The sequence below is a fragment of the Oncorhynchus keta genome, chromosome 34 (genome assembly GCF_023373465.1).
Source record: "Oncorhynchus keta strain PuntledgeMale-10-30-2019 chromosome 34, Oket_V2, whole genome shotgun sequence".
Lineage (NCBI taxonomy): Eukaryota > Metazoa > Chordata > Actinopteri > Salmoniformes > Salmonidae > Oncorhynchus > Oncorhynchus keta.
Genome location: NC_068454.1, coordinates 32,265,716 through 32,283,990, shown reverse-complemented (window position 1 = coordinate 32,283,990; position 18,275 = coordinate 32,265,716). Strand labels below are relative to the sequence as shown.

The 18,275-nt window shown below is 43.4% G+C and overlaps 1 protein-coding gene across 1 annotated transcript in view; it reads left to right on the top strand.

The window, feature by feature from the left end:
• Nucleotides 1-5,615: 5,615 nt before the first annotated feature.
• Nucleotides 5,616-18,275, top strand: part of LOC118366659 (potassium voltage-gated channel subfamily H member 3) — a 221,509-nt gene continuing 208,849 nt past the window's right edge. The window contains exon 1 of the mRNA XM_052493694.1: nucleotides 5,616-8,319. Within this exon, the coding sequence (XP_052349654.1) occupies nucleotides 8,244-8,319 (76 nt within the window). The 5' untranslated portion in view covers nucleotides 5,616-8,243. The remainder of the gene's footprint in view (nucleotides 8,320-18,275) is intronic.

Below are 18,275 nucleotides of genomic sequence, written 5' to 3'. Positions count from 1 at the left end.
CATTTCAACAATTTATCTTCTTAAAAAGTTTTTTTAAACCTAACCTTATGCCTAACCTGAATTTAAGACCAAAAAGCACAATGTTTTTATGACAGGAGTCATTATTGCGCTACTGTAATATTGTTTTTAAATAAAGAATAAATGAACAGCATTAAGTACATATTAAACCTTCAAGAAAACATATTTTCCCACTTCAGGCATTAAAGCTCTTTTATTGTCCATTTTTGTCGGCTATGGAAACCATTTATCTTCAACCCCGTTGAATATGTTGTCTGAATATGATTCTGAAAGATACTTATAAAAATCAACATGTACCTAATGCTCATGTGTCCCCTAAACCAATTCAATTATAAATATAAAATGTATGTAAAATCTCAGAATGTTGCTGTATTAAACCCTGAAATAGACACATTATGTGTCAGTGGGATCATAATTTAAATAAAATGTATTTTAGAATTTTAACCTACTTTGGGATTGTCCTTAACATTTCAGACTGAACTCAGAAAACGTACAATTCCTATTTATTCATCTTTACCATTTTATTTAACAAATAGTGTCATGTGACAGGATTGAGACTAGGGTGACATGGTTGAATACTGTAACGGCATTGAGTTTACTATCAAAATCCCTCCCAAGATTTACCCCAGAACATTGCATGTCATTGTATGCAGCCATATAATAAGGACATTACTAAAAATAATTTGGGTTTTATTAACCAAACTGCAGTAAATATTGAAACAAATAAAAACATCAACATTAAGGTAATTAATAACATTCAACAGGTTTCATCAGAAAAGTGTCATCAAACTGTAGGAACATTTTCCAATGGCATTTAGAATGCTAGAACAGCTGTAACTACAGCACTAGTATCAGCATGACTATCCTTCTTCCCAGGAGCACCATATTCATTAATTAATGGTTTTCTTCCTGAGAGTCTGGCCCACAGATCTCTCTCAAGCTCTACGTGGAGGGATGTCACACGCTGTGGGGGTGGGAATCATCAAGGACTTCATCAAACTGATGCCAGTGGATGTTGTCTCGAAAAGGCCAGAAAAATCTGGTCCTACACGATGCATACATTTAATTTGTACACTCATTTTATCCGTGCCGAAGGATGATGACTGGGTAAAGGACGTCATCATATTCCACTACACACCACTGTCCAAGATGACCTGGATTTCCCCACTGGATTTCATCCACAGGTTGTGTATTTCCCTCATTGGTTGGCTGTTCTGGAGCAGCCTGAAACTGAAGTGCTGTGAGTTAAAGCATGTACAGTTTAGGTCCTTCTTTGTTGAACAAAGGCAGCCGACATCACGAGACATCAGCTCACCAGGAGCAAGGGTGATGTGATGACCTGGTGTATTCTCATGGTGGAGGGCACCGCTTTTATCGGGCTTGGTATCATCTCCATCATACGTTCAACATCTGCACTCTTCAGAAAGGACCGAGACAACCTGTCCTCCGTTCTCTTCAACACTCCTCCTACACCATCAGGAGCCCCTTTTCCATGGATTGACTCAAAAAAGTTACATGTACCAGCTTTGAATCCACGTTTGTGTAATTCTGTTGTGAAAAGCTAAAAAAGTGCAATACGGACACTTATAAGATGTGTGGCCTAAAGGTAGTCTAACACTGGATCGAGGTGTTTACATATAGGAGGGCCTTTGTGCCTTAGAATATATACATGTAACCACTATAATCCTTGAGTAGTTTAGGACCTAGAGCAAAACCCTGTTACAATGAAACGTGAAAGGGTTGAGTTTTTTTTGCTCAAAATGGCTTCTGCTCCTCATGTGGTGAAGGACAGGAAACCACATAGTGTTCATGAAATTAATAGATTGTATATTTTTATGGTTTAAAGTATAATTTTGATAAGTACTAGTTTTCCATCTTTATTTAATGTAACAGGTTTGATTGAGTTGGTCTGATCGACAATCCCTACCTGACTTAAAAAAAAGAAATACAGATATAAAAGAATGTGATTACTTGCCTGTTTCTGTACCATGCAGTTGAAAATTGTTGAATGATGTCACTTCCTGTTAATGATGGCACATAAGGGTGGACTGACCATTTTTATTGTCGGAGTTTGGTTGGCCTGACAGGGTTGTAGACAGAGGGCCAGAGCTGAATTGTGTTGATTTTTAATCAACAGTTATGCATTTATTTGATTAAAATGCATTCTCAACAAAAGAACACAAATATATGTTTGCATTAATGGCAATATTTATGAATTATGTACACATTTTCCTAGTAATTTCCCAAGTAAAAATTAAGGGAAATGCCTGGGGGACATGACACAATTCTTAGTGTCAGTTAAAAAAATATGATTTTTTTCATAATTAAGTGTAAATTAATGTATATTTATCTGCCCTCTCATTGGCTAGAATGGTCCTACCTGATCTTGCCGCTCCCCCGATTGCCTTTGATTTTTGAAGACGTTTGTTTTCATCGTTAGAGCGGCCACTGAAGTATCTTGTTAATATAGTAGATTGTCTGTGCTATCAAATAATTCTGGCGTCCCTACTTTATCGCGGTGTGTGTCGTCGTCTGCAGACATTGCGTAACAGGTTAATCCAGAAGAGAAGGTGGCCCATAGTGGCATCAGTCACGCATAACTGTGAATGTGTAGTCTACGAACGAAATGCATTCTGTAATGAAGTAGCCTAATCTGTTATGAGCTGCCTTCTTCACGTTTAGAAAATAAAATTATTCCTGCGGTGTCGTTGCTATTGCGTGGGGGGAGGGTTCGTTTCAGAGTGCAACGTTGTACATTATGGGTGGGGTGCCGTTGGTGATTTGGCTAGATAGAATGTGATTAATTGAGGGAACAAGTTGCTAGACAATCTAAAGGGGATCATCGCGCTCTCCCAGAAGTTTAGTTGGTGCGTAAAACCCGTAGATTCAGATAGTTTAAGCAAAAAGATGTGATGGGTCCGCAGACAAATGTATAAGCTTAATTTAGTTATTTTATTATTCTTTACACTGGATCGGGGATAGTTTTATAGACAGAATGAATATTGGAAGGGTTAAATAAACCCCCTTTGATATAAATGATAACATGTCTTGCGGTCCCACAGTCTACAACATGGACTATTATAATGATGTGCGTGTGGATTGGGTTATATCGGTCTAACGATCAATTACACTAACCATTTCACTTGTTTCTTGCTACTTCCAGGAAAGCATAAACCTATCATGATTGAATACGTAAATATGTGCTACCACACTTGTTCTAGGTAGATTAGTAGCCTGATTCAGTGTCAGAGATTATGGCTGTCATTCATTACCACTAAAACGAAGATGATAGGCTATGCACATGCAGTAAGAAGCCTCTTTAGGAAATACTGAACAATTCTCCCAATGTAGGAATACCCCTGGTGTTATTACGCTCAACCAGATCAATTAAAACGACACATGCATTTTTTTGTGAGTAAATTGCATTTAAAGGCTAGCCGACATGGACTTTCACAAGCCAAGGTTTGGGATGCAGTAGTGCAAGAATTTGCAACTGAGCGATGGTGGTTAAATTATTATTATTTAGGCTTAAATGTGATTGGTGCTTCCATTTTTTTAAGAAAACAAATGTATATGTAGAAAAGGTGATTTTTTTTTAGACTTTAGTTAATTGTACTGTTCCTTTAATTTCACTTTTCAGGAAACAGTCATCCATACCAGAGTTTGCCAATCCTCTCTTCTAATGTAGACATTAATACATGCATTTCTATAGCTCCCCCCACAAAAACAATACATACAATGGAGGAGTACCAAAACGGCTTTGCGGTGGCGTCAAAACAGCACCACCTGTTTGTCATCTATGGTTAACATGTCAAAGTCATACATTTGGCTAAACCCCGCCCATTTCTAGTATTTTTAAACCTAACCTTAACCACACTGTTAACCTTATGCCTAACCCAAACCTTAAATTAAGACAAAAAAGCCAGTTTGGACTTTATGGCATTGGAATCTGACTTCGTGGCTGTGTTATCCAGGGGAAGCCATAAAGGAGCAACTTGGCCAGAAGATGGCAGGATTTCACTGTACATGCAGAAAGGCTGCCTCTCTGGAGGACCGTTAGTTAAGGACTTTCAATTCTTCGAAATGTGTTTGCGCAACCAACTTTTATTTTAATCAATACTAAAACATGAACAAGTCAAATTACTATTCAAGGGAAGCGTGGTGGGACTGAATAAACGTTGTTTATTTATTCATGACGATGAACCGTCTGCACTGCATGCCCTTTACGCGTCTTCATGTTCTGAATATAGCCTATTTACTATCGAGGAGGCGCCAAAACATCTCAAAATACAGATAGAAAGGGAGGAACATGTCAATGGCTTTCACCTCTGTGACATTGATTCAAGCAATGAAGGAACGTTTAGTACTCCCCTGGGAACATAATTGGGTTTTGGTTTTTCGGGGGAACATGTTTTACAGGCCTATTGTGGTTTTGTTATTGTATGTTGGGACAGGTCAAAATTGATTCCCTAATCTGACCGGCACCATTGAAGCACAGCAGCTACCTGCCACCATCGCAACTGCACCGGAGAGAAACACATGGTGGGGCTGTTTGGCCTATCTGTACATTTTATTTTGTTTTTGGGCGGATTTTGTTTAAACCAGAATAAAATATACTTGGATTTTGCCTATATTTTTGCCTATATTTCCACAATTCGCAGTGCCTTTTGAGATGTGTAACTTGGTGAAAAAAAATGTTGGAGTTCACCTACTTTTGACATTCTGTCATAAACGCCTAAATGCATATTACGTTTTTATTTTATTTTTTATTTCACCTTTATTTAACCGGATAAGCTAGTTGAGAAGTTCTCATTTGCAACTGCAACATGGCCAAGATAAAGCATAGACAACAACACAGAGTTACACATGGAGTAAACGATAAACAATAAACAAGTCAATAACATAGTAGAAATAAAATAACCTATATACATTGTGTGCAAAAGGCATATGAGGAGGTAGGCAATAAATAGGCCATAGGAGTGAATAATTACAATTTAGCAGATTAACTGAGCTGTTGGCACTTGTGTAGCTGTTGGCCGAGGTTGGAGTAGCCAGGAGGAAGGCATGGCCAGCCGTTGAGAAATGCTTGTTGAAGTTTTCGATTATCACGGATTTATCAGTGGTGACCGTGTTACCTAGCCTCAGTGCAGTGGGCAGCTGGGAGGAGGTCCTCTTGTTCTCCATGAACTTTACAGTGTACCAGAACTTTTTGGAGTTAGAGCTACAGGATGCAAATTTCTGCTTGAAAAAGCTGGCCTTTGCTTCCCTGACAGACTGCGTGTATTGGTTCCTGACTTCCCTGAACAGTTTCATATCGCCGGGACTATTCGATGCTATTGCAGTCCGCCACAGGATGTTTTTGTGCTGGTCGAGGGCAGTCAGGTCTGGAGTGAACCAAGGGCTTTATCTGTTCTTAGTTCTGCATTTTTTGAACGGAGCATGGTGGTCTAAGATGGTGAGGAAGTTACTTTTAAAGAATGACCAGGCATCCTCAACTGACGGGATGAGGTCAATATCCTTCCAGGATACCCGGGCCAGGTCGATTAGAAAGGCCTGCTCGCAGAAGTGTTTTAGGGAGCGTTTGACAGTGATGAGGGGTGGTCGTTTGACCGCGGACCCGTAGTGGATACAGGTAATGAGGCAGTGATCACTGAAATCCTGATTGAAGACAGCAGAGGTGTATTTGGAGGGCAAGTTGGTCAGGACAATGTCTATTAGGGTGCCCATGTTTACGGATTTAGGGTTGTACCTGGTGGGTTCCTTGATGATTTGTGTGAGATTGAGGGCATCTAGCTTAGATTGTAGGACTTCCGAGGTGTTAAGCATATCCCAGTTTAGGTCACCTAACAGAACAAACTCTGAAGCTAGATGGGGGGCAATCAATTCACAGATGGTGTCCAGGGCACAGCTGGGAGCTGAGGGGGGTCGGTAGCAGGTGGCAACAGTGAGAGACTTATTTCTGGAGAGATTAATTTTTTTAATTAGAAGTTCGAACTGTTTGGGCATAGACCTGGAAAGTATGACAGAACTTTGCAGGCTATCTCTGAAGTAGATTGCAACTCCTCCCCCTTTGGCAGTTCTATCTTGACGGAAAGTGTTATAGTTGGGTATGGAAATCTCAGAATTTTTGGTGGCCTTCCTAAGCCAGGATTCAGACATGGCAAGGACATCAGGGTTGGCAGAGTGTGCTAAAGCAGTGAGTAAAACAAACTTAGGGAGGAGGCTTCTGATGTTGACATGCATGAAACCAAGGCTTTTTCGATCACAGAAGTCAACCAATGAGGGTGCCTGGGAACATGCAGGGCCTGGGTTTACCTCCACATCACCCGAGGAACAGGAGGAGTAGGATGAGGGTGCAGCTAAAGTCTATCAAAACTGGTCGCCTAGAGCGTTGGGGACAAGGAATAAAAGGAGCAGATTTATGGGCGTGGTAGAATATATTCAGGGCATAATGTGCAGACAGGGGTATGGTGGGGTGCGGGTACAGCGGAGGTAAGCCGAGGCACTGGGTGATGATAAGAGAGGTTGTATCTCTGGACATGCTGGTTATAATGGGTGAGGTCACCGCATGTGTGGGAGGTGGGACAAAGGAGGTATCAAGAGGTGTGAGGAGTGGAACTAGGAGCTCCATTGTAAACTAAAAAAATGATAACTAACCTAAACAACAGTATACAAGGCATATTGATATTTGAGAGAGACATACAGCAAGGCATAAAGTAATCGCAGGTCTTGATTGGGAGAGCTTGCTAAAACAACAGGTGAGACAACAACAGCTAGTCAGCTAACACAACAACAGCAGGTAAAATGGCGATGACTAGGCAGAGAGGGTCGGAATAACTACACAAGTGCCAAATAAAGTAACAGGGTTGACAAATAATCTTAAATTATTTGGAATGGAATGGAGATCTTGTTGTGTGCAACATGGATGGACAATTGAATGCAAGCTTCACAAAAAAATGAAATTGTTAAAAAATGTCTAGCCTGTCTATGGGTAACAGAGTTGACATGCTATGCTTGACCCACTCAGTTTTCTACCACAAAACACCAGAACATTGCCAAAAAGGGTAGAACCAACCCACCTGCTTTTACACTATGATTTGACTATTAGATGTTCAATGATTCTTTACAATTTTTTTGTGGAAAAGGAATAGTTTCACCATAATAAAACGCGAGATCGGTTCACGAAACAGGGTGGCCCTTAAACTGAGGGACTTTTTTAAACCTTAAAATTAATCACATTAAATAAATAATCTTCATAAATTACTTTGTCAAAGCAACAAAATAACTAGGGCCTTACAATGAAGGTGAAAACTTTGAGGTTAAGTGGATTCAAATCTTATTGGAAGTCACAGAGGGTACATGTCAAAATGCAGAAGTCATTATTCATATAAAATCTGATTTATTAAATTCTCTATGTGGTCTATATTAAAGGGCACTTCATTGAATATAGCAGGCTTTTAAAATTCCATATTGGTGCACAATTCCTACTTAAAATTTCAAAGGGACACAAAGCACTCATTTCATGGAATGACACTTTTGAATTATGGAGTGAGTTGGAGAGATATGGTATATGACATGCTTACAACATTGGAGCTCCTTTATTCTGTTCAAGAGGGCTCTACTAGTGTCAAATCCTCATTCAACCCAAAGGAAAGTCTGTGGGCATCACAAGGGATCATCACCCTGCCAAGCCTCTCCAATGCACTCAGGAGCATAGGTCTCTGGAAGTAGTCCCCCAAATGCATCACGTGACATGACATCTGCTCGCATAAGTAACTAAGAGAAACCAAGCAACCGCGAGGGGGAGAGGGAACAGCGAAGGGGGAGAGCGCGCGCTGTACTGTATACTGCCGAGGAGGAGCTTTCCTCCGGAGTTCAGTTCACAGCCTCAGCACCGAAACTTGCGCGGTCCTTACCCTGTGCTGGTTCAACAACAGAGTCATTGCAACAGATGAACACACTAAGTTATTTATATCTGGTCGTCTATAGCTAAAAGCTGGTGCCAGGTTTGTGTTCTCCAAGACCCTGTATGAACGTTTTCTTTTGAAGGATATGGTCACAACCCCGGTCTCAAAGTGGAGCCACGCGTATCTCGGATCGGCGCGCTCCTCCAGGGGCTAGGATGCGCGCCCGGAACATCCAGGTTCTTGCCCGGGTTCGGGTCTGACCAGGAGTCCACTGCCCCGGGTCGCCTAGGCAGGAGGACCCAGTCGACCCGGACCAGGATGCCGGTGATGAGGGGTCTGCTGGCCCCGCAGAACACCTTCCTGGACACTATCGCCACCCGCTTCGATGGCACCCGTAAGTAGCCAACCTCCAGGTCATAGGTCGCCTAAAAGCCTCTATTGCTTTGGACTGTCAGAGCCTGCTTATATCCTACCCAGTACGCTGTTATTGACAAAGCACCCACATTGATTTCACTTCAATGTATCATCAATTTTCGTGCGTTAATGCATTGTCTGGACTTTACCTATTATTATAATCGATAGCTGACGTTTTCGAAAATTGGCTGAAAAGAAAAGTTGGCGTTGGCTAGCTTTGTGGGATTTCTTTGTTCAATGGTTTCTGTCTGGCGCAACTGAGCACGTTCTGGTGCTTTGCGGTCTATGTAGCCTTTTTGTAAACACATCGTATTCTAACCCTTTCTCTGCTTACTATGAAGTATGTGCTGCATAATAATACAGCAAAATGCAGTTATTGCTACATCCGGACATGACTGATTTAACATTCAGAAAATCAGTTTTTGTATTAATAATTTGGACTTCATCACGGACGTTATTTTGTCGATAGGAACAATAAAACGCTAAGAAAATATGCATTTTGTTATCATGGTGTCTTTGGTCAGAAAATATATGTTTGGGTTGGTTAATCTTAAATATAGGTGCTAGTTTTATGATAGCGATGAACACACATGCACACGTACGCATGTTTGGTTCGTCAACGTTGCATAAAACCATTTCCAAGCTTTAATACCTTTGTGCACGTGGATAGACATGGATAAACAGGGATCGCTTGATTAATAAGTGTCGGCGTTATTCGAATACCGAGATGGCGCACCTGTTAAACTGCAATACTGCGGTCCATTGTTTAATAATGCACTGGATGCTAATGTCCATCTATCACCATTCACCTCAGCTGTCTCCAACTTTGATATGTGTTTTGGTCAGAGAACGATATGTTAATTCGTGTTCTTTTAAAGCTGCCTATTTTTATATAATTAAATCAGTAAACACTTTCTGAAAGCGGGAGTTTCAAAGCGGCTTCTGTCAGAGGAGGGTAGTTGTGAACAGATGCGATGAGCAGCCCGTGCGCGTTGGTTGGGTTTAGGGCGCATGCTGGGGATGTGGGCGGTCAAGTTCCAAGCAGAGCTGCTCGAGCCTTGTGTGTCTCGCTGCGTTTATTTTGGATTTGTATTGAAATTCCATGCATTTTGAAGAACACAAATTCAGGTGTGTTACAAAAATCTATACATCCTTCGGGAAAATTGTTAACACAAAACATTACAAACAAAAACAAGAGTGGGCCTATCAATAGATCCTTTCTTATTCTTACGAGCACATTAGGCCTTTTCAATGTGGAAATTATTTTTTAAATGAAACCTTTAAAAATATTGAATATGTTTTTTTTTCTTATAGGATTTCATTTCATGGATTTAATATTTAGCAAGAATTATAAACAAATTCATCACATACTGTTAGTGGAGAATCTTGGATTATCAAACATAAAAATAACATCATAAACTTGCAGATGCCTTTTGATCCATTGTGATGGAGCCTGCCTTAGTCTGTGAGTTGGGTGAATGAGTCTTTCCCCTAAACCATTTATGTGTGAAAGCTTGATAAAAGCTCCATCTTACACCGGAGTGAACAATGAGAGAGGCAGATCCAATCTCATCCATTCCAACGATCCGTCCCCACCCTCTCCTCCAGAGGAAGATAAGAGGCGACGAACAAGGCTCACTCACTCACTGCAGCTCATTTTACCAACACTTGTGATTGATATGGAATAACTTAGTCTGGTGGGCAGGTCGCAATCCCTCTAGCGTTTTGGGGCCCTTTTGCCATGATTTATGCCATGTACATGTTTGTAAGTCGCTCTGGATAAGAGCGTCTGCTAAATGACTTAAATGTAAATGTAAATGTACATATAAAAAAAATAGTTTGGGTCCCCCTAGTGGTTGGAGCCCCTATGCACAGCTAGTAGTCTGGTATAGACAGAGGCAGCACTGCTGGTGGGAATTGATACCCCTTTAAGCTATAACTAATCTTATTAGGTAGCTTGTTTCATTTCGTTGAAAATATTGGATAAGATCAAATTGTGTTTTCTACCTTAATGTGGCTCTTCAGCAGTATATGCAGTAATTTAGTCACTGTAATACAAGGACTGTTGTATTGGAACACAAGCATAGGCCTACATAGATACGGGCAATCAGGGTAGTCTGGTATTATTGACTGGTGGATGCTGTAGTGTGAGGGCATGTGTTTGGGTGTGCTTGACCTGTCAATCAATGGATTTCCTAGACATTTCCTCTGCTCACCCTTTTTAGTAATGATTTGTATTCAATTCTCTGTCATTGGCATGTGCATCCTTTGAAAAAACTACACTAAATTATGGAGGAAAAACAGTCCTTGGTCTTTCTTGAGAGCAGGCGAGATGCTCCATTGTTGAGTTAGAATGCATGACCTTGCTTATCATTTCAGGGTTCTTTCAAACCAAGATGTCCTCAAAGATGTGATTCCCGTGAACAATTGATCTCTGCTTGTAGGTTCTTTGGTATTAAACCATAGACTTTCATTGAGCACAATAAATCATTTACCATATAGACTTGATTGAGGCCTACCATTAATTTGAGCACCCACCCTCAGTAACTGACTTTATCCGAACCATTTAGCCTAATTCATTTGGCACCCTCAGTCATAAGTACACAATGTAGTCACTTCATCAGTTTGACTGTAGTCCAAACCAACCAAGTGACTCAACTATCCACTGAGCAGCCAGATATCAGAAGGGAAAAAGTCTGTCCTGTGTTTAAACTTCCAACGACAACAATTGAAGTTGGAAGTTTACATACACCTTAGCCAAATACATTTAAACTCAGTTTTTCACAATTCCTGACATTTAATCCGAGTAAAAAAAATCCCTGTGTTAGGTCAGTTAGGATCACCACTTTTTTTAAGAATGTGAAATGTCAGAATAATAGTAGAGAGAATGATTTATTTCAGCTTTTCATCACATTCCCAGTGGGCCAGAAGTGTACATACACTCAATTAGTATTTGGTAGCACTGCCTTTAAATTGTTTAACTTGGGTCAAACGTTTCAGGTAGCCTTCCACAAGCTTCTCACAATAAATTGGGGGAATTTTGGCCCCCTCCTCCTGACAGAGCTGGTGTAAATGAGTCAGGTTTGTAGAACTCCTTGCTCGTACACACCTTTTCAGTTCTGCCCACACATTTTCTATAGGATTGAGGTCAGGGCTTTGTGATAGCCACTCCAATACCTTGACTTTGTTGTCTTTAAGCCATTTTGCCACAGTGGCTCAGTTGGTAGAGCATGGCGCTTGTAACGCCAGGGTAGTGGGTTCGATTCCCGGGACCACCCATACGTAGAATGTATGCACACATGACTGTAAGTCGCTTTGGATAAAAGCGTCAGCTAAATGGCATATATTATTATTTATTATTAACTTTGGAAGTATGCTTGGGGTCATTGTCCATTTGGAAGACCCATTTGCGACCAAGCTTTAACTTCGTGACTGATGTCTTGAGATGCTTCACGGTTGGGATGGTGTTCTTCGGCTTTTCCTCCAAACATAACGATGGTCATTATGGCCAAACAGTTTTATTTTTGTTTCATCAGACCAGAGGACATTTCTCGAAAAAGTACGATCTTTGCTCCCATGTGCAGCTGCAAACCATAGTCTGGCTTTTTTTTTAATGGAGGTTTTGGAGCAGTGGCTTATTCCTTGCTGAGCGGCCTTTCAGGTTGTCGATATAGGACTCGTTTTACTGTAGATATAAATACTTTTTCCTCCAGCATCTTCACAATGTCATTTGCTGTTGTTCTGCGATTGATTTGCACTTTTCACACCAAAGTATGTTCATCTCTAGGAGACAGAACACGTCTCCTTCCTGAGCGGTATGACAGCTGCGTGGTCCCATGGTGCTTATATTTGCATACTATTGTTTGTACAGATGAGTGTGGTACCTTCAGGCATTTGGAAATTACTCCAAAGGATGAACAGGTCTTGTGGAGGTCTACAATTGTTTCTTGGCTGAGGTCTTGGCTGATTTCTTTTGATTTTCCCATGATGTCAAGCAAAGAGGCACTGAGTTTAAAGGTAGGCCTTGAAATACATCCACAGGTACACCTGCAATTGACTCCAATGATGTCAATTAGCCTATCAGAAGCTTCTAAAGACATGACATCATTTTCTGGAATTTTCCAAATTGTTTAAAGGCACAGTCAACTTAGTGAATGTTAACTTCGGACCCACTGGAATTGTGATACAGTGAATTATAAGTGAAATAATCTGTCTGTAAACAATTGTTGGAAAAATTACTTGTGTCATTGTAACGGTTCTCTTGTGGTGAAGGAGAGTCGGACCAAAATGCAGCGTGTAGATTGCGATCCATGTTTAATAAACAAACGTAAAACACGAATCAATTACAAACACTACAAAACAAAGAACGTAATGAACGTAACGAAAACCGAAACAGCCTATACTTGTGTAAACTAACACAGAGACAGGAACAAGGACACTAAGGACAATCACCCACGAAACACACAAAGAATATGGCTGCCTAAATATGGTTCCCAATCAGAGACAACAATAAACACCTGCCTCTGATTGAGAACCACTTCAGACAGCCATAGACTTAACTAGAACACCCCACTAAGCTACAATCCCAATACCAACACACCACATACAAAAACCCCATGCCACACCCTGGCCTGACCAAATAAATGAAGATAAACACAAAATACCTCGACCAGGGCGTGACAGAACCCCCCCCCCCTAAGGTGCGGACTCCCGGACGCACCTCAAAACAATAGGGAGGGTCCGGGTGGGCGTCTGTCCATGGTGGCGGCTCCGGCGCGGGACGTGGACCCCACTCAATCACCGTCTTAGTCCCTCCTCGCGTCCTCGGATAGTCCACCCTCGCCACCGACCATGGCCTAGTAGTCCTCACCCAGAACCCCACTGGACTGAGGAGCAGATCGGGACTGAGGGGCAGCTCGGGACAGCTCGGGACTGAGGGGCAGCTCGGGACTGAGGGGCAGCTCGGGACCGAGGGGCAGCTCGGGGCCGAGGGGCAGCTCGGGGCCGAGGGGCAGCTCGGGGCCGAGGGGCAGCTCGGGACCGAGGGGAAGCTCGGGACCGAGGGGAAGCTCGGGACCGAGGGGAAGCTCAGCACCGAGAGGAAGCTCAGCACCGAGAGGAAGCTCAGCACCGAGAGGAAGCTCAGCACCGAGAGGAAGCTCAGCACCGAGAGGAAGCTCAGGCAGGTAGCTGAATCCGGCAGATCCTGGCTGGCTGGCGGATCTGGAAGAGTCTGGTTGACTGGCGGATCTGGAAGAGTCTGGTTGACTGGCGGATCTGGAAGAGTCTGGTTGACTGGCGGATCTGGAAGAGTCTGGCTGACTAGCAGATCTGGAAGAGTCTGGCTGACTAGCAGATCTGGAAGAGTCTGGCTGACTAGCAGATCTGGAAGAGTCTGGCTGACTGGCAGATTTGGAAGAGTCTGGCTGACTGGCAGATTTGGAAGAGTCTGGCTGACTGGCGGATCTGGAAGAGTCTAGCTGACTGGCGGATCTGGAAGAGTCTAGCTGACTGGCGGATCTGGAAGAGTCTGGCTGACTGGCGGATCCTGGCAGACTGACGGATCTGGCTGCTCCATGTAGGCTGACAGCTCTGGCGGCTTCTTACAGACTGGCAGCTCTGGCAGCGCCGTGCAGACTGTCAGCTCCTTGCAGACTGGCAGCTCCTTGCAGACTGGCAGCTCTGGCCGCTTCATGCAGACTGGCAGCTCTGGCTGCTTCATGCAGACTGGCTGCTTCATGCAGACTGGCAGCTCTGGCTGCTCCACGCAGACTGGCAGCTCTGGCTGCTCCATGCAGACTGGCAGCTCTGGCTGCTCCATGCAGGCTGGCAGCTCTGGCTGCGCTGAACAGGCAGGAGACTCCAGCAGCGCTGTAGAGGAGGAAGGCTCTGGCAGCGCTGAACAGGCGGGAGACTCCAGCAGCGCTGTAGAGGAGGAAGGCTCTCCTACCTGGCATAGCCATACTCCCTTTGAGCCCCCTCCCAATACATTTTTGGGGCTGACTCTCAGGCTTCCATCCGCGTCGCCGTGCTGCCTCCTCATACCAGCCCATCTCCGCTTTTGCCGCCTCCAGTTCTTCCTTGGGGCGGCGATATTCTCCAGGCTGAGCCCAGGGTCCTCCACCGTCCAGTTCGTCCTCCCATGTCCAGTCCTTCTCTCGCTGCACCTTGGGGCGGCTACACTCCCCTGGTTTAGCCCAGGGTCCTCTCCCGTCGAGAATTTCCTCCCAAGTCCAGAAATTCTTGTCGCGCTGCTCCTACTGCTGCTGTTGCCTGTTACCACGCTGCTTGGTCCGGCTGTGGTGGGTGATTCTGTAACGGTTCTCTTGTGGTGAAGGAGAGTCGGACCAAAATGCAGCGTGTAGATTGCGATCCATGTTTAATAAACAAACGTAAAACACAAATCAATTACAAACACTACAAAACAAAGAACGTAATGAACGTAACGAAAACTGAAACAGCCAATACTTGTGTAAACTAACACAGCGACAGGAACAAGGACACTAAGGACAATCATCCACGAAACACACAAAGAATATGGCTGCCTAAATATGGTTCCCAATCAGAGACAACGATAAAAACCTGCCTCTGATTGAGAACCACTTCAGACAGCCATAGACTTAACTAGAACACCCCACTAAGCTACAATCCCAATACCAACACAACACATACAAAAACCCCATGCCACACCCTGGCCTGACCAAACGAATGAAGATAAACACAAAATACCTCGACCAGGGCGTGACAGTCATGCACAAAGTAGATGTCCTAACCAAGTTGCCAAAACTATAGTTTGTTAACAAGAAATTTGTGGAGTGGTTGAAAAATTAGTTTTAATGACTCCAACCTAAGTGTATGTAAACTTCCGACTTCAACTGTATTCAGTGATATCCAGATTAACGAATGCTGGCTCTTCCAACAACGATCCATCCACACACTTTCTTTCCTACTATCCTGCATCCAAATGAACTCTGGCTCACCCAAAATAGATCCACTCACTTTCTCTTGATAGAGCTACAAAGACACAGGCCTTTCTTTTCTTTCTATTTGTGTTGTTCATTTACTCTTCTCCCTAATTATCCACCTCCAGCAATCTAAGTGCAGTCATTGCAATTAACTCCCATGGACGCCAAGGATTCATGATGGCCTTGGTGCTGTCAGAAGTGGGATCTGCAGAGAGTCGGAGCCTAAGCGTTTTACAAAGCACCAAGGAGCTAAATACAAAGCCATTTTGTTCTTGCATCTCGATGCTGCCTGCGACAAACAAACACAGAGATTTGTGTTTTATAAATGGTCTGACACATACAGAGCAACACAACACCTTTTAAAGCTCTCATTAAGCCAACGATAACACAGTAAAGAGAGAGAGAATCAAAGCAGAGTTTAGCTTTGTCCCAGTCTCTAGTCTGTACTTACTCTTCCCTAAATGTGTCCCAAATGGCACTTTATTCCCTATATAGTGCACTACCTTTGACCAGGGCCCATAGACTGATTTGATGAGTAACCTTCCAGACATCAAGACTTGCGTAAACAGTCTTGTAGAATACAGGATGCAGGAGACAACGGTTCAAACCCAGTTGGCTCCAAACGATCAACTGAGTGCCTGACTCCAGATTCACAAGGAAGGTTTATCCACCTCATGCCTTTATCATAACACTGTAACATATGCTGTGGGGCCTAAAGGCCACAGCCAAGCCATGCCTAGTCTCACATTCATACACCTGTCTCCCCAGTGTCATACCTCAAACCTGAATCATACTTCTGGAAGGAAACATGATGATGCTGACCCTATTCATCAGCCCCCTCTCCATATGACGTATGCTTTTACTTTTCCCAAATTGGTTGAGAGCGATGGCACCTTCTTTCATCCCTCTTGGTGTGACGCATGCCGTTTACCACCACTCTCTGATATACAACAACAGGCCAAGCTACAAAGCCTCTTTCTGTATTTCATGGTGTGGTTACGTAATTGACTCATCACCCACTCTCACATCCCCATCCAAACATGACTGTATTTTGGGATGTACAGTTGCCATATGTCACCACCACCACCATGACCATCACAAACAACACTATGAGCAGCACCATCATAACCATCACAACTGTGACCATCACAACCACAACCACCACCATGACCATCACAAACACCACCTTGAGCAGCACCATCATGACCATCACATAAACCACCATTAGCAGCACCATCATAACCATCACAACCACCACCATGATCATCACAACCATGACCATCACAACCACCACCACCACCATCATAACCATGACCATCACAACCATGACCATCACAACCATGACCACCACCATCATAACCATCACAACCATGACCATCACAACCACCACCACCACCACCATGATTAGCACCACCATGACATCACAACCATCACCATGACCACAACCATCACACCCACCACCACCATGACCACGACCATCACAACTATCAACATCACCATGACCATCACTTGCAAGTCCTATATTAGAATCACTTTATTTTCTTTCTCCCTTAAAACCCCTTAGTCAGACATAAACCACTCAAATGTTTTATAAGTCAATCAGCCATATTCATTCAGCCATCCTGGTCTGTGATAATCAGGTTAGGGTACGTCTGTTCAGCAGATGGACCTCTGTGGGACAGACCAGACACAATCTCTCCTTTCCCCAGACCTCTTTCGCTTCCTCTTCCTCTCTCACTTGCCAGTCTTTCTCTCTCTCCCCTCACTCCCCTCTCCTCCCTTCCCATCCCCCCCACCTCCCTTCCCACCACCTCTCCATCCCTTACATAACTTTCTACCAGTCTCCACCACCCATTCCAATAGACTGTTTTCTGTATGGCACACACCTCCAGCCTATAGGTGTTCTTCACCTGCTCTGCTGAAGTGGTCCATTGTGAGGTGATGAAAGCAGGGAGGGAAATTGGGCCGATTAGCAACAGAGCATGGTTATCACAGCCAGGTGTCTTTCCTGGGGCTGTCTTAGACAATAATCATTGTGTTCTCTGGGTGGGGGATAAAGATTGTGATGTGGCACTGGCCCTGGTAGTGGTTTAGTGTATCCACTGGTATGAAACATGCTGTAGTGTATTACGCAGTACCCACTATGCACTCTTGACAGGAACGATGCACGCTACACATTTTTGTCTAGATACAAAGAGAATGTTATTATTTGAATATGTTGTGTAGAAACAACTAGTAGTCTCTCGATGAATGGTCAAAGAAACATCTGCAATTGAATTGAAAGAATGGCAGGACCAACGGCGTATACCAATAAGAATGGAGACAGCCACCGTTTCAGCAGTTTTGGCTCAGTGTAAACGGCTGCAGGGCAGAAGGAAGCAGTGTAGTGTTGTATAAAGAGTGTGTGTTGTGTTGGGTGTTTGTATTGTACCAGGCTGCTCCCCAGGGCAGTACACTAGCTCCAGGTCATAGGCACAATCTGCTTCTCATTATCAGCTGTGGACAGGATCATGGCTGCCCCAGGGAAGAGGCCTCACAGCGGGAGAGTGGGGTGAAGAGAGAGAGCAACGGGGAGGAGAGAGGGAGGAGAAGGAGAGAAGATTTGACAGATGAACACAGAACAACACACACATTCATGATCCTGCTGCAGTACAGATAGATTGTTTCATGTCTCTGAGAGACACAATAGCCTAACTGCATTTTTCATTCAGACAGGGATTTAAGAGCACAATTAATGAGCCCATCAATTAGTGTTGCTCTTGCACATTTATAATGACTGGGTGTGCATCCCAAATGACACCCTATTCCCTACATAGCCTAGTAATGCTGAGCGATTAGCCAAAAGTTTAGCTTATTTTAGTTTTTTAAGTAACTAATTCACTGACGTTGGTTCAATTATTTGAATTCCATTTAGTTCGTTTCTTTTCTGTCATCTCAACGCGCCGGTCCTCTCAACTGTGGGACAAGTGTA